Genomic DNA, 15,188 nt, shown 5'->3' on the forward strand with positions numbered 1-15,188 from the left:
ACCTTACTAACACCTATCTGCAGATGTGTGAACTATCTAAACTTCTCTTTCACAGCAGGAAAAGGAGACACAGACAGTACATTCAGTGAGCCTAAATGGATACACCCCACCTTGACAGGGATACCCAGTGGGGAGGTGAACTGAATCCCTTCCTAGGCTCCACTGCCTAGATACCTTCTGACTTCAGAGCGAGCTTCAACACCTAGCTCCTCAGCTGAAACCTAAATTTAGATGTCTTAATCTGGAGCTGAATTCCACCACTAACAAGCTTAAAGTCAATCATGTATTCAAGTATATTGCTAAACCAAGGTCTTGGTCAGTATGGTTTTAGTCAGCAGCAGTCCTGAAGACTAGAGTGTAATAAATTCATGAGCACCTGAAGACAGGCTTAACTGCAGGGCTGAGCTGACACAGCATACTTTCATGTCAGTATAAATAAAATGCAAGAAGCGATTTTCCTCAACAAATACACATAAATACAAAGTTAAACCACTGAGGAGAAAGGATTTCTCAACCACTGTTTGCACAGACCACATACAGTATTTGTGAATTTTTTTCATCAGGGAAGCACAATCAAGCTAATAAGAAAGCCAGATTGATACAGAAGTATTGAACTGTTCTGGGATCTTTAAAGATAATTACTGGGTTACTACAAATATTCAGGACATTACTAATTTTAATCTTATTAAAGGTAGTTGTTTTAAGTCTTCCCATGTTGTAGTTTTCATTAGTACTCAGCTATTCATTCAGAAACATACCAAGATAGAGAAAACATGCTTATACATCTTGTAGAACCTGCAGAACACAGCACAGACCTTACTTAAATCCAGAGAATGTTGCTTAATAGGTTTGTACCATTACAGAGGAGTTATCTGACTCCTACATATGCAGCTTCAGTCCTAATATCATAATACAGACAAACAAACATTTTTTTGAAGAAAAAAACCAAACACCCACAAACAAAAACTCCAAACACCCACAAAAAAACCCTACCCAAAACCAAAGCCACCAAAAAGCCCACAAGCCTGATCATCAGCAACTGTTTAGGATAAATGTAACAGTGTTAACCCTCTAAGGCCAAAAAAATTAAATAAAAATTGCTAACTTTAAGTGGCAAATTATTCAGTGTCCCAGTAGTCAGGGTTTACAAAGGCTTATTAATCTCTTATTATAAAATTTTCAACTTGAACGAGCAAATTCTTAAACCACTGATTTATGCATGTGAACTGGCACCCAAGTAATCATTATGAAAAAGCAGAGCACCAAAATATGAAAAAGTGACAGTTTAAAATAGCTTTGGTGAGAGTCATTGTCAAAAGCAAGCTCTGAACACTGTTCTACAATCTTGAATACAACTTCTGTGATCTTACCAATTAGTTTACTATGTGCCTACCACAAACTTCAGAACACATTTCAACTAAAAAAAATCACAGAGCACTAGAGATTTGGAACTGGTATTTAATAAACTGAAAGAGGATGCTACAATTTTATCTTTGTTTGCATTTTTGCTGTTGAGACTCAGAATTCTACCTATGGCTTCCATGTAGCCCATTACTCCCACTGCCCTTAGAAGGCAGCCACAAAAAATCCAAACCAATATTCTCCCTATCTCTCCCCAAAAAGTGACACAAAATCACCTCCAGCAGGCAGACACACCTCTGACTGCTTGACTTAGAATTTCCAAGTCTACAAACCCAGAAACTTGGTAGCACAAAAACATATCCCTAAATAAAACCCCTAAACCAAAAGTACCTTTACCAAAACACCCTGCAGCCTGAGGAACATGGTTTTTATTGTCAAGGGAAATCAACACTTTGGCAGAAATTGGGGGATTTGGCCATTAAGGGAAAGAATGAATACACTAAATTAATAGCGCCTACTCATATGAGTCACTTTGTCTTCTGTTATCTGTGAATGTCCTCCTTGAGTGCTTTCAAAAGAGTGGGTGGACTAAAACTGTACAGAAGCCTGCATTTTGCAGACAGGAACAGTAATATGCAGCACTTAAGAATCACAGATTATCTTGTGATGCAAAAAAAATGGCAACTCATGTCCAGTATTTCACTGATAATCTAGTCAACAGAGATTTAACCTCATAAAATGTCCCCAGAGAACCTATCCTTTCAGAAGCATTCATGGATTTGAATTTAAAAAAGAAGTGTCACTCAACCTTTGTTATGTATAGATCTTGAACGCAAAAATCAAAATTTTCCTCTCAAAACTCTGGAGAAAACTTCACAGTCATTTTCTAAATCAATGATGAATTGTTCAGTCAGATTCTTCACTTCTTGCCCTTTTAAAAACTGCTCTTAAAGAGAGAAGATCCACAGCAGAACATCGCATGGGCCAGGTAAAGCCTGCCTCTTACAAGTCCCACTAGTCCCACTAAAAGGATTAAACCAGTCATTGTTTTTCTGGACCTGGATTTACATTGTGAAACACATTTTGTGGTATGATGACTAGTTGCATTATGAGGAAGGAAAAAGAAAAGACTGATATTCTCTGAAGCGGCAGTTTAGTTTAGTTCTGCAAGAGCAGTAGCAGAATCCAGTATGAGACAGATGAAACTTCCACCTAAACTGAGTAAGCTCTCTCAGCTGACGTGATTGACCTGCACCATCAGAGGCACTACTGTATGATAACTATGACTTTTATAGTTCTAAAGATAAACATTTCTTATTTGCTAAAGACAGCTGTCCTAGAAATCTTTGTTTACCGAAATTAGACACAATGAAGAGCTGCCAAACCAATCTTTGAAAAGTCTCTTCTTGTGGATTATGACCAATGACTTTGTATGTTTTTACAGCATACTGGTATGTCCAACCCTCCCCCCCGTAGAAGCTATTTTTCTTACCACACAACCAAAACACTGGCTAACCTAACAGATGGGTGAGAAGAACACATTTGTCCCCCCTTTTCCCCATGTTGTTTGGACAGTAACGTACACAACAGCTCGAAATAAAACTAGATATACATTGGTACACAGTACTACTTCAAATAATCCTTAAGACAGGTTTTCCAGTACTTATATGTGCCAACATGAGTAAGAAAAGGTACAGAAGTGCATCATTAAGACCAGTAGGCACACAAGACTCCGCATATCATCACATTACATCTCTCTACTATTAATTATTTTAACATCACTGAACATCAGGTTACATAATCAATGAAACACAACTCACCTGCCATTCACAAAAAATAAGCTACTTAAAACAGGCACTCCAAGGTAAAGTACACACACACTGTCAAAGCCCCTTGTTTGCTATGCTCAGGCAGTAGAACTTTGGCTACAGAGTACACAAAAATCCAAGTCAAACAACTTACTAGTATGCCATAAATGGAGATTTAATATTGGCCTTAGAATTTATGAAAATGGCACAGTAACTGGATATTGTATAGTAAGTGCTACTATCATATTAAGGCTATCTCAGCTTCTAGAAATTTAATTATTTGAACTTCCAATTATTTTCATTAAATATTTCTGAAGAAAGAAAGATCACCTCTCCCCTTCCCTATACAAATGTATCTGTAGGATACTTTCCCACTACCACATAATTTAAGAAAGCAACTTCATAATTTGTGCATAAATTATATTTCTTTTTTTTCTACTACTTGTAACTGTACCAGCTTAAGACCACTTTGCTGCAGCGCAATTCATGTAGGTAGCGTTATTTGGTTTTTTATGTAATACCAAACAATGAAATTTAAGTAATAATTAGCACACAGAATTCTAAAAACTAACTTCATAACCCATAAATTAGTCATTTATAAAAGTTCCTCCGAACAACTGGAGAGCACTAGGTAGATACTCACTGAAAATCATGAAATTAAAGGAAATATTACAAAGAACAAATATAATTCAATTTCTCCATTCTTATCTAAATAAAACATGAGATTTAGCTACATACAGTTCCAGAGAGCACATCATGAGGGCAGCAGTTGAGAAGGTGGCTCTTGCACACTCTGTCATCACTGAATTTGATTCGCTGACGGGTCGTGTCACCTGCAATATAGAAATCAGCACATTCCAGGTTAGAAAACTGAGGAAGTCAAACATGTTCTCCAGGTTACATGCAAAGCGTTAACAGTGCCCTGTCACATAGTGAACATCTATGGAAACTATAAAACACTCTATGTTTCTTTGCCAAATAACACAAAAAACACAAATGTGTGTTTTAGTGCTCTATAATGCTATTTAAAAAACCTCTCACACTTCCCCTTCAAAAATGCGGTAGGAAAAGTGCTTGAAACCAGAAAGTCAGTATTAGCTTAAAAACACTTTGATACAACAGCATTTGTTAAATGAGCTATATAATGTTCTATTCAGATTTTGCATGAAATAGTGATGTATTTGTATGCAAGAATTAGCATATAAAAGCAGCCTCATAAACACAAAATGATACACATTGAGTCTTCACCAAATCCCACCTGATACTTATTTTATGATTTTGCACCCTCTTACTTCTGATGGGAATAGCATAAAGAGTTGGCAGAAGAATGATTTTAAATGCTTACAAACCTGAAAAGAAAATCAGTCAAATATACGGGCATAGCCTATATGCAAAATATCTTACAGGTGTTTGCATATCTCCATATGATAAACCTTTTTTTTTTTTTCCTTTTCTCTTCTACATGCTGCTTGTTGGGCTGGAACATCTTAATTAGATCTTCATTGTGGTAGGTTGTAGTTCCTGCATCAGCAGAAACATCAACCTGCTCAGATACTGAGGTCCAATTGCAAGGTTAAATAACCCCTTCTTGGAGCAAGACCTGAAGTCTTCCGAACAAAGTAACCAGTTGGTATTCTGGGGATGAGGGCATATGTTTCCCTTTGAGTCATAACATAATTATCACTGTTTGGAATTCAGAAGAGAGATCACAGCAGTGGCTCTCTTCTTGTTAAGACACAGGCATGATAAAACACCTTAATCTTGCTCAGGATGTAGCCAGTTATTTTTTTAAACATAACAACTTGTTAAGATCTCTAATCATTGAAAACCTACTGGTGAATTACTGAAGCAAGGATGGCTGCTGGGAAAAAAACACGACATACGATGAGTTCAGATAGCAGCCTCTTCCATTTCATTAAATAATTTAAAGAGTGTAGATATATTTTGCAATTATTAAAGTTTTTTTAAGGCTTCATGATTTGAAACTCTAAGACTTTTGAATCTATTAAACAATTCAAGAAGCCAAATTCATTACTGAGGTAACTATAACAGAAGGGAATAACAAACCCATATCTTTAAAGATTACAAGCCTTTCTTACCATTATGTAATCAGATTTTTAAATATCAGTTCTATGCATAGGATACTAATATATAACATTTTCAGATGGGCCACGTTTCAGATTCTTAAGTAAACAAAAGTTTCCATAAACAACACATGCTTAATTTGCCTGCGGGATACAACAGTTAAGACCTGTAACCCACACACCAAAGAGCTTCAAAGCAGTTCAACAATAGGTTTTCTAGAGGACAACCTTACTGCTTAGTTATACTTACACTACTAAAAATTTAGAGTAATCCCTTTATAATCATGCCTGCTACTGCAGTAAAGAGTTTTGCTCTTCTTTTTTTTTTCTTTTTTTTGCTTTTTAGGAGGTGGATCCGTATTTTTTTTAAACACATAACTGCGTTTGTTCCACATTCATTAACACATCTGAAAAGTTATTGATAACTCACGGCTCGGCGAATGCGGGGCCTTTCTGACACTCCCTTGCAGATTGATGTAGGCAGGCAAAGATACATTGAACCTTTATAAATAAAACAAGGGGCCAGATTGTTCAGTTTGTATAGAATAATAGACTCTGCCAGCAATTTTAACACAGCATCTAGAAATACATGTTGACTGTAAAGATTCTTCTATATAAAGACACATGAACAAAATAAAGAAAAGTATTTAAAAACCCCCACGTCTGGCAGCCTAAAAGCACTAACCTAACAGAAGTCAAGGAGTTATCAAGACCAGAAAATTGCTGAAAAATGGTGGTTCTTCATGTAAAGTTGGCAAGCAGTATTTTCACAGACATTATCTCAACATCTGGTCATAGCTTTTTTTCACACCTCTACCACAACTAGGTATTGATGCTACAGCTGAAATACAGTCTTTTTTCCACCAAAGTGGCTAGCATGATAATCACAATTACCAAACCGAGGTCAGACAGCATGGGGAGGAGGGAGAAAGAGCTGGCAGAAACTCGTCAACAACAGCCTCGAGAACACTTCACACATTTACGTTTTAAACCCTTGTTCTTTCTGCACTGTGCCTTTGGTATAGCATTTAAGGGACTTTCAGGAAGGCTTCCATACACAGATCATTTGGGTGTTTACCTCTTCCTTCCTCTGAAAAGCAGTTTCATACCTTTGCATTTCTTTTTAATCTATGTTGTTTCAGAAGGAAAAACTCATCAAAAAGGTGTCATATGCCACATCCTAACAATGACTGAATTTTGTGTCCCTCTGACAGCTCATTCGCAAGTCTGACAGCCTCAAAAGAAAATGCTCTTACTTATTAATGAATTTTGTGAGCTCCAATACTCCTGAATAGTGCACACCTGTTGGCAAAGACAGAAGATGCATTCTGCTGCTGACCCACAGATGAATCATCTTGAGTAGGTGATGACCTGAGGTCTACATGAGTTGCTGGGGGGAGGGCAGAATAAAATCTATGGATCCACTATGCACCTGACATTCTGCCTACAGCAAATAAAACTTATGCAGATGCCTTCTAAGAATTAAAACAACATGAACAGATGCGTTCTTAAGCCAAGGACTTCCACAGTACATTGATAACCAAGACACTACTCCTCCTTGTCAAACTGTACATAGGTTGACACCCTCTTTGTATGGTCAAACAAACAAGTGAATGCTAAATAATGTTTCTGAGTGTTTAGAAAAAAAAAGGCTTTATATATCCTGTAATAAGAAAGTAATAAATCTAAAACACCATGTAGCTGCATCATCTAAATTTCAGAAGTATTCTTAAACATTTGTTAAGAGGACACTGATATTTCAGACCTTATTGCAAGTTGTATTTTAATAGGTAAATAATTAAATTAGCTCAGAATAGCAACTTATTTAACCCTGCCTCCGAAAAAGAGCAGAGTAGCCAACTACTTGATCTTTAGGACTCATGCTCATTAAAGAAATCAAAGTAATTTACCAGGGTATTACAGGAGTCAACATCTATTAAGCCACCCCTATCTTTCCAATTAGATTTTCTCCATTAAAAAGAAAAAGGTTGATAAAATTTATATGGAAAAAATATAAATTAAATTTTCCTCAAGAAGAAAAATCTTTAGTTTACTTAACATACCTGTCCCAAACCACATTTCTATAAGAGATTAGTTTCCAAGTGAACGGAAAACTTTGAAACAGAATTGAAACCATTCAAGCAAAAAAGCAAAACGTTAAGGAAACTTCAACACTTGCACGTGTCCTATCCTTTATAAGCATAAGGAATCTGCACACTAGAGAGACAAATATTAAAGACATTATGGCAGTAACAAACTTTCTAATGTAAGTTTTCTATTTTGTATGAAACATGCTGACTGCAAAATTTACATCAATATTCAAGACTAGTGCATACTGCTGATTAAGGAACATCCAGAGGTTAAGATCACAATGTGCACTTGTACTATACAATTCATTTTGAACTCCCAATTCTAACCTATAAACAAGCCTCCACAATGTCATTCCTGTTCAGTACATTTTAGTCACAAGCCATCAGAATGAACACTTAGGCATCAACAATGCTTAGCATTATAATGTGCTCATATCAATGACTTCTTTGATCCATCATCTCTTACTATTCTGATGTACCCTAATACACTACTATCAACAATCCCAGTGCATAGATGAGAATTACCCTTTATAATCCAACTGTAACCTCTAATTGTAAACTAATGGTGCAATCCATGCAAAGGAAACAATGAGCGTTTGAATTTTCATGCTGTTGACTTCCTGCATTAAGCTACATCAACAAAAAATTGTTAACTTTCCACTCAAATTTTTGAAGCATGAGTCCCAACATATTGGCCAGGGACTCTGAAAGCTTTATTCAAGAAGAGCTACCAACTGGGTGGAGTATTTGGTTAAAAACTGTGTATCAAATTTCATTCGCAAAGCAAGCCCTCTATAGCAAATATTCATCATTATGTAAGCGAAGCTTAAGCAGTCACAGAAGATCCTGTTCCTGCTGCACACTGAATGGGCAGCTAATTCTTATATTTTTGTCACTAACACTGGATGCATTTTTACCATAACACCTTTAGAATAATATATATTTTTAAGTAGGACTGCTTCTGGTTTACACCATGACTGAAGTATACTTGTGAATGCAGAATATAATGAAATAATTTTTTAGCTAATGCGTTACAAGTGGAACTAATATATGAATGAACATGCCTATTTGCTTCTTCACAAACACCATTTCATAAGGTGTCCCAAAGAGAGAGCAGAAAAATTCCTCAAGTTCTTTACTGTTCCCCTCATTTTCAAAGGCTAAACTACCAGAACTTTGTAACAAAGCTAGCAATTACAAACAATTCGCTAAACATGATCGTTGCTCTTAAAACCTTCCGATCACTCCTGATTGACAAAGCATCTTTTCATGAAGTTTATGTGTTGCGACTAATTTCAGATTTCTGAGCTGATATCATTTCAACATTTGGGGCAGGTTTTGCAGAAATTCCTGTATATGAAATACTTTTCTCTGCCATTACTGCTGATCCATATTTGAAAGCCGAGCTCTCATCCTTCCACCTCCACGTGTAACGCAAAGTGGAAAAACAAAATCTATCTACCCCTAAAATACCAATATCAACCCATTATGCATCATTAAGCACACAGAGACTCTTCAGTAATCTCATACAGAAACTAAGAAATTAAAAAATGGGTTACATGTTCTGGATTACACCTCTGTTACCACATAAAGTGTGCCACCAAACACAAGATGGCTAAAATTAGCGCAGGAGCGTCACTTCAGCTCCTCCCAAACAATGAGGACAGAAAAGTCACACATTAGTAACCACTGCTAAGGATAACTGATGTATAAAACAGAAAAAATGGTTAGGATGTGAATAGATGCAAATAGAATATTGCAGGTTTCAAAGCGAGAAGAAGATGATCTACAACAAGAAAAGTGCTTTGCTAGTAACAGCTGAAGAACCAAAGACTTCAAACACAGCAGCTCAGCTCAAAAAGCTAGCAGGTGAAGCCAAGGAGGTGCTGACTGGCACTTCATACATATGAGTTCTGTATACCTAAAGGCTGCAGAGATTTTTCTGCTAGTCACATAGCATAATATTTGTTAGGATGCTTGGGAGAATGTTTTCATGAGCACATCTACATCTCAGAAGCGTGCACAAATTCACCTGTCCTTACGAGAATCCAATTAACTTTGCTAGCTTTACATATCCCTAAACTATAGACTAATTTTGAAGTAGTGGCAACTATTTTAGAAAACCCAAACCACCACCACATTTCTTTGCAACAGTCAAGTCTTAGCAGTTTCAAGATGTGTGGCACCAGGGCCATTTGAATCTGCTGTGTCTGCACTACTGTCAGAAGCAATGATCCTGCTTCACCCCCTGCTTCCATCCAACTCCTCATGCTCTCACTCCTGTAGCAAGGCGGAGCACATAACTGACCTGCAGGAAAATGAACTAGTCGGGCAAGATAAGCTGATTTAAGATAAAACTGCATCTTTTCAATCAGGCCTTTAAAGAAAACATGTCAATCTTTGCCCATTTCAACTATATTCTGAAGAAAAAAAGAAATTCTTAAAAAAAAAATGCAACAAAACCCCCAAATCCTGGGGTACTAATACCAATTGTTAATATTTCACTCAATTTGTAAATGACTTGATTTACAGTTATGATTCTATCTGTAAGGTTCACTTCTGTTTTCTAGAGAACAGGGATGGCAAAAACAGGGTTCATCTAAGCATACTATAAAAAAATGTAATACTATAATGTAATACTATTAAAAAATGTAATAAAAACTCCTTTAGTTTAACTGCTAACAAGAAAAAAAACATGAAGAAAACATTCATATGTAGATACATAAGATTAGCACCTGATCTTCAATACTTCCTATTTCTCAGTGTTTGGGAACCCCATGCTGTATCTTCAGTAATTTATATTTAAGCCTCTCTAAGTATGCCTGGTTATCAGTACTTGAAATGACATTTCAGAGAAGATTTCTTTTAACCCATAGTCATAAGTATATTAAATGTAAATGAGCCCAGGCTTTTACTCACATCAAAATCTAAGGCACTTTTAATTTTTTTTTTAATTCTGGCATGGTCCACATTCAATTCAGTTTTCCACTTCTTGTCAGAGAAGCATGCAAAAGAAGTTTAACTTGGGTATATTTAATGTATTAAAAAAAGCCAGCTTCTTTTTAAGTGTGCTTTTTCTGGGTGTGTAACAGAACCATACCTGCCATTTACAGAATTATTTTATTGTATCGACATTAACAATACAACTGCTTTTTAGATGACCCAGACGTATTCTAAGAACTGCAACTCACTGGAAACTGCTGAGGAGCACCTGCCAAGTGCCTCCAGTTTCACTCTCTGTCAGGTGTCTGTCACATGAGCAAAGGCAGGCAGGGAGCACCAGGGCACTGGCCCAGGCAGCTGCCAAGAGGCTATGCCAGAACCTCACATCCTGGCAGGTACCACCAGTGATGCCGTGTGACCACAAGTGCATCTATCCTACTGCCAAAACTCAGACAAGGGAGGAAGCAGGTTGCCAAAGGAAGTCAGGAGGCTCTCAGTTCTCCCTGTCCACGAGCACAGGGCCCTCTGGGAAAAGGGCCCGGCAAGGGGCAGGCCTGAAGCTGCATACCTGGTTCTAGTTGGCCACGTGTTTGGCAGCTCTGTTTGACATGAGAAGACTCCTGTCTAACACAGTTTGTTTTCCATAAATATTCTTACGGCTCAGTGGGTATTTTCTGAATCAATTTGACCAATATGGAACTGTGCTTTCTAGGTGTTCTTAGAGCTTAACAGCAAATCCATAAACATTTAATAACTACATCCTCCAAGCTTCTCCATTCTGGCCCTAGGGACACCATTTATAATGAGTGTGCACATACTTCCACAAATTACAGCCTACAGCTCATCTCCTAAAACCATGTCTGAGCATCTCATTGTGGAATTTTCAAAACCATTTTCAGAGCACATTCCTGTTCTCTACAAATGATACTATAAGCTAAAAAAAAAAAAAAAAAAAAAAAAAAAAAAAAAAAAAAAAAAAAAAAAAGACTACATACATTCAGGCACCATCACTGGTTTTGAGTTTACCTCATTTACCTCTGAGTTTTTTCTATTCCCACTGAAAAGATCAAATGTTAGATCTACCTCTTCTAAAATAGGTTTAAACTTGCATATTCTAGGTTCCTCAAAAAAAACCCCAAAAAAACCAACAACAAAAACCCAAAACACTCTCAAACCCAAACAACACAACCCACCCAAAACAAAACAAAAAACCCCACCAGACTGTGTAAAGTATAAAATTAAAAAGCACTTCGGTAATTTTTAACAATATACAACACAAACACTGCCCAAGAAAGATTATTTTTTAAAAAACATTTTAAACTCTATTGTGCTGCCAGGCAGAGAAAAATCAAAGGCAATGGGGACAAGTGGTGAAATGAGAGCTATGTTCTACAAGGAATTTAAAAAATTGCCACATTCTCATGAAAAGCTGCAATTTGCATATTACTAGAAACAGAATATTTGTCAAAGGTAATAGAAACATAAAAAAACCCTAACGACCCCAAATCCCACTACTCTCAAGGTTAGCAACATTTCAATGACCTTGAGCCTGGCCTTGAATTTAGTAAGTACCAGCTCTGCAAAAAAGGCATACTTTCAATCCCTGTGCACACTCCAGTTTAAATAATACTCCATTGGATTTTTCATTTTTTCTTTAAACTGGAGTGGTGTTCCATAGAGATACTGAATCCAATAATGGAAGCCAGTTTTGCAAATGGTGTTTTCTTCTTATCCTTCCTCATCCTGCCAATTCTGTTTAAATGCCTCCTCTCTAGCCAGTTACTTTCTAAACAGTTCAGCACATGCGGTTTAGGAATTACAGGGTGGGTGGGAGGGGGGAATACAAGCATCAATAAACTAACTGCTTTCTCACAAAGCTAAAAAAAAACTAGTGACTTTTCCTGGTTTAGATGTTAGTCACTCAGCATTTTTGAGCTGTCACAGGTAAATCACACTCTTCTCTCACTGCCCAACAGAAAATACTTCCAGAAATTGCAACAGCTCCCCCATCCCCCTTAAACTTTCTGTGTAGTCTTAGGCAGCTCTGAGACAGCGATCTAGGTGCCAACACTGGGAAGACTCGCGTTTCATAAGCACAATGTTACTTTGCCAAGCACTTAGACAGGCGCAGCCACAACAGGAAGTATTGGAAAATCTTCTGGAGCAAGACAAAACCACCCTAAATTAGATCCTGCACGATGACTACTCACTAACCAGCCTTACTCTGGAAGGCAATCTTTGCAGAACAGTAATTTAGAACTTAGCGGAAAGCATTCATAGTACATGGGGTATGTGAAAACTAGTTACATCCATTTCAAATTCTATATTATACTAAAAAAGCTGTCAGATCACATTAGCCCAGTACCAAGAGATGACTGGCACATACGAGATACATCCCACTTCCTACATCCTAATCGGTGCACAGGGAAACAGGTAACCATTAATTCCGCACGAAGCTTCAACAAACATGTAACACATCTGCAAGAGCGAGTACGACATGCAGAACACTTAAATCATCTCTAATTGCTGCCTACCCTCGGGTGCAGTATTCTTTTGCTTATAAGTTAAGAACTGCACAGCGTAACAGGAACTGCTCTTTCCCAGCAGCACCCCAGTTATGTGGATTTATGGTCAAGTGCCGGTTCAAACTTTCGAGTTCATCGCCGCGCACCCTGACAAAAACTGTGAGCAGCTTTACACAGCAATAATCTTCAGTTCACTGCGCGACCACAGAGCGATCTGAAACCCGACCGTACATCTAATATCTCCCTCAGGGAATTACTGCCTCCAGATGTTAAGCTTTTAGTTAGCCGTTTGGGGCTTGATTTTACAAGATCTTGTCCACTTGGGTCAACCCCACTTTGCCTTTCACAAAGCAACAGCCGTACCCGCCTGCTAACTGACACGATGGCTTGGGTCGGAATTTACACAAAAACTACAATAACATAAAAACCCACCCTGCTCTATGGAAGGGGCTGTTGGCTTACTGGGGATTTTCTGGCCCGCTGTGTCCCCCCCCCCCGACCAGAATGTCGCAGCCGCCGTGTCCCTCCACGGGACGGCGCGGGAGGGCTGCGGGCACCGCCGGCAGCGCATTTCCCTCTGATACCACCGGGAACGGCAGCGCCCGGCGCCGACAGCTCCGCTGGGGGAGGCGGTGCCCAGCCCCCCCACCCGCCGGTGACCGACGGCCCCGCCCCGCGGGGGAAGCGGGGAACGGGCCCCGGGCCTGCCAATCACGGCGAGCGCCGCCCGGCCCGCCCGGAGCCGCCGTGACCTCCGGGGCTGCGGCGGCTCCGCCCCCTCCTGCCCGCCCCGCCGCGGCCGGGGGGCACTTACCGTCCCGGGACGTGCCCATGAGCTGGTCCAGCATGGCGCGCATCTGGGCCTGCGCCGACATCCTGAGCGCGGGGAGGGCCGGCGCAGCCCGGCCGAGTCACGCCGATAGCGGCCTGCAAGGCCCGAGGCGCGGCGGGCGCTCGGCCCTGCCCCTCGCGTCACGGGCGGGCCCGGGCGGGGCCGCTCCCCCACCGCCGCGGGGGGAGGGAGGGGAGCGGTCGCTGCCTCCGCCTGGCGCTCCCAGGGGGAGGCGGAGCGGGAATCCCGCCTCGCGCCGGGCCCGGTGCCGCCGGTGCCGCCGCCTCGCGCCTCCGCACGCGCCCCCTCCGCGCGCTCCCTCCCGCGCCCGCCACGCGCGCGCGCCGGCGGGAACGGAAACCCACGCGCAGGCGCTCTACGTCTCTCCGTCCGCTCGGCTACGTCAGCGCGGACGGGCCGCGGCGCCCTCCCATTGGCCACGGCCCGCCGTGCTCGGCCGGTGACGCACCGCGTGGCGAGGCGCCTGATTGGGCCTCCGGGCTTGGCCTCTGGGGCGCGCTGATTGGCCAGGGGGGCCCGCGTGGCTGCTGTGACGTCATGGTCTCTGGGTCAGCGGCGGCGGGCGGGGCGGGGCGTCTGGGAGCTCCTTGGGGACGGTCCCATTTGGAGACAGTTCCCTACTGGACTCGTGTCCAGCACCCCTGCAATCGCCCCGTGCTTCGCTCAAGCTGCCGGGTGCGGTTGTGGTGATGAACGTACTGTAATACCCCGCTTCTTGGAGAACCTCCCTTAAAACTGAAGCTTCGCCACGTGCGGCAGCAAATTCAGCTTGCGAGGCGCTGAGATCCAATTTCAAAATTGGATTCACGTTCTCATGGGTTTTTATGCGTTCCAACGCCTGCACTTTGTGACTCTCCCTTTGTCAACCGTGGTATTGCCATCTAGTGCCCAGGACCCGTCACGGATATCAGTTCTAATTGTCCACCAGCGTGGTCGCGTTCAGCTTTTGAGATTACCTCAGCACGAGTAAGAAAAGGCAACACAAACCACCCGCCCAATTACGTGTATTTCACAAGGACTTGAAGAGAAGATGAAGTGCTCTTCTATCACATGTCCAGGGAAAGATTCTCTACCCGGTGCCCCTCAGCTATTTAGAACATGTCCTGGCATTGCTTTTTCTTTATAAATTTACTTTTGTTGGTCATTACTTTGGATTGAAGGTGAAGTAAATGGAAGAGATACCAATACTGGTTAAAATTTTCTCCTATTTAATACCTTAATATGCTTAGGGGAAATTGAGAAGCTTTAGCTATTATTCATACCCTTTAGGTACTCTTTAAAGAGCATCTATGTCTGGCCAAATTTCAGCATTTCTTCCAGAAGTGATTTCAGTGAGCCTTTTTTTTTTTTTCCCCTTCTGGAGCAGTATACTACAGACTTTGGATGGAGTAAACCTTTAGTCCATTGGAAAAGTAAATTGCATGAATGCAGCAGCTGCATGAAATAATTCAGAACAATCAGTATGACACAGCCATTCTCAGGGTGTGGTGACATCCCATAACTTAGATCTACTATGCTGAAAA

General features: G+C 40.6%; 1 protein-coding gene across 3 annotated transcripts in view; it reads right to left on the reverse strand.

The window, feature by feature from the left end:
• The window catches only part of LOC113988739 (putative RNA-binding protein Luc7-like 2), a 32,506-nt gene extending 18,571 nt beyond the window's left edge, over positions 1-13,935 (reverse strand). The window contains exons 1-3 of one of the 3 annotated variants that reach the window (XM_027722598.2): positions 13,627-13,777; positions 5,685-5,755; positions 3,909-4,003 (exon numbers count right to left, since the gene is read on the reverse strand). Coding sequence is in view for 2 of the 3 variants with exons in the window: in XM_039391414.1 (XP_039247348.1) it covers positions 3,909-4,003; positions 5,685-5,755; positions 10,536-10,717 (348 nt within the window). In the remaining variant the exon portion in view is untranslated. Of the gene's footprint in view, positions 1-3,908; positions 4,004-5,684; positions 5,756-10,535; positions 10,839-13,626 lie in introns of those variants that run through there. The other 2 variants (XM_039391414.1, XM_027722597.2) reach the window with 2 other exon arrangements.
• Positions 13,936-15,188: the final 1,253 nt, after the last annotated feature.

This window comes from Pipra filicauda, unplaced genomic scaffold (genome assembly GCF_003945595.2).
Source record: "Pipra filicauda isolate LSUMZ 115617 unplaced genomic scaffold, ASM394559v2 scaffold95_size2449627_pilon, whole genome shotgun sequence".
NCBI lineage: Eukaryota > Metazoa > Chordata > Aves > Passeriformes > Pipridae > Pipra > Pipra filicauda.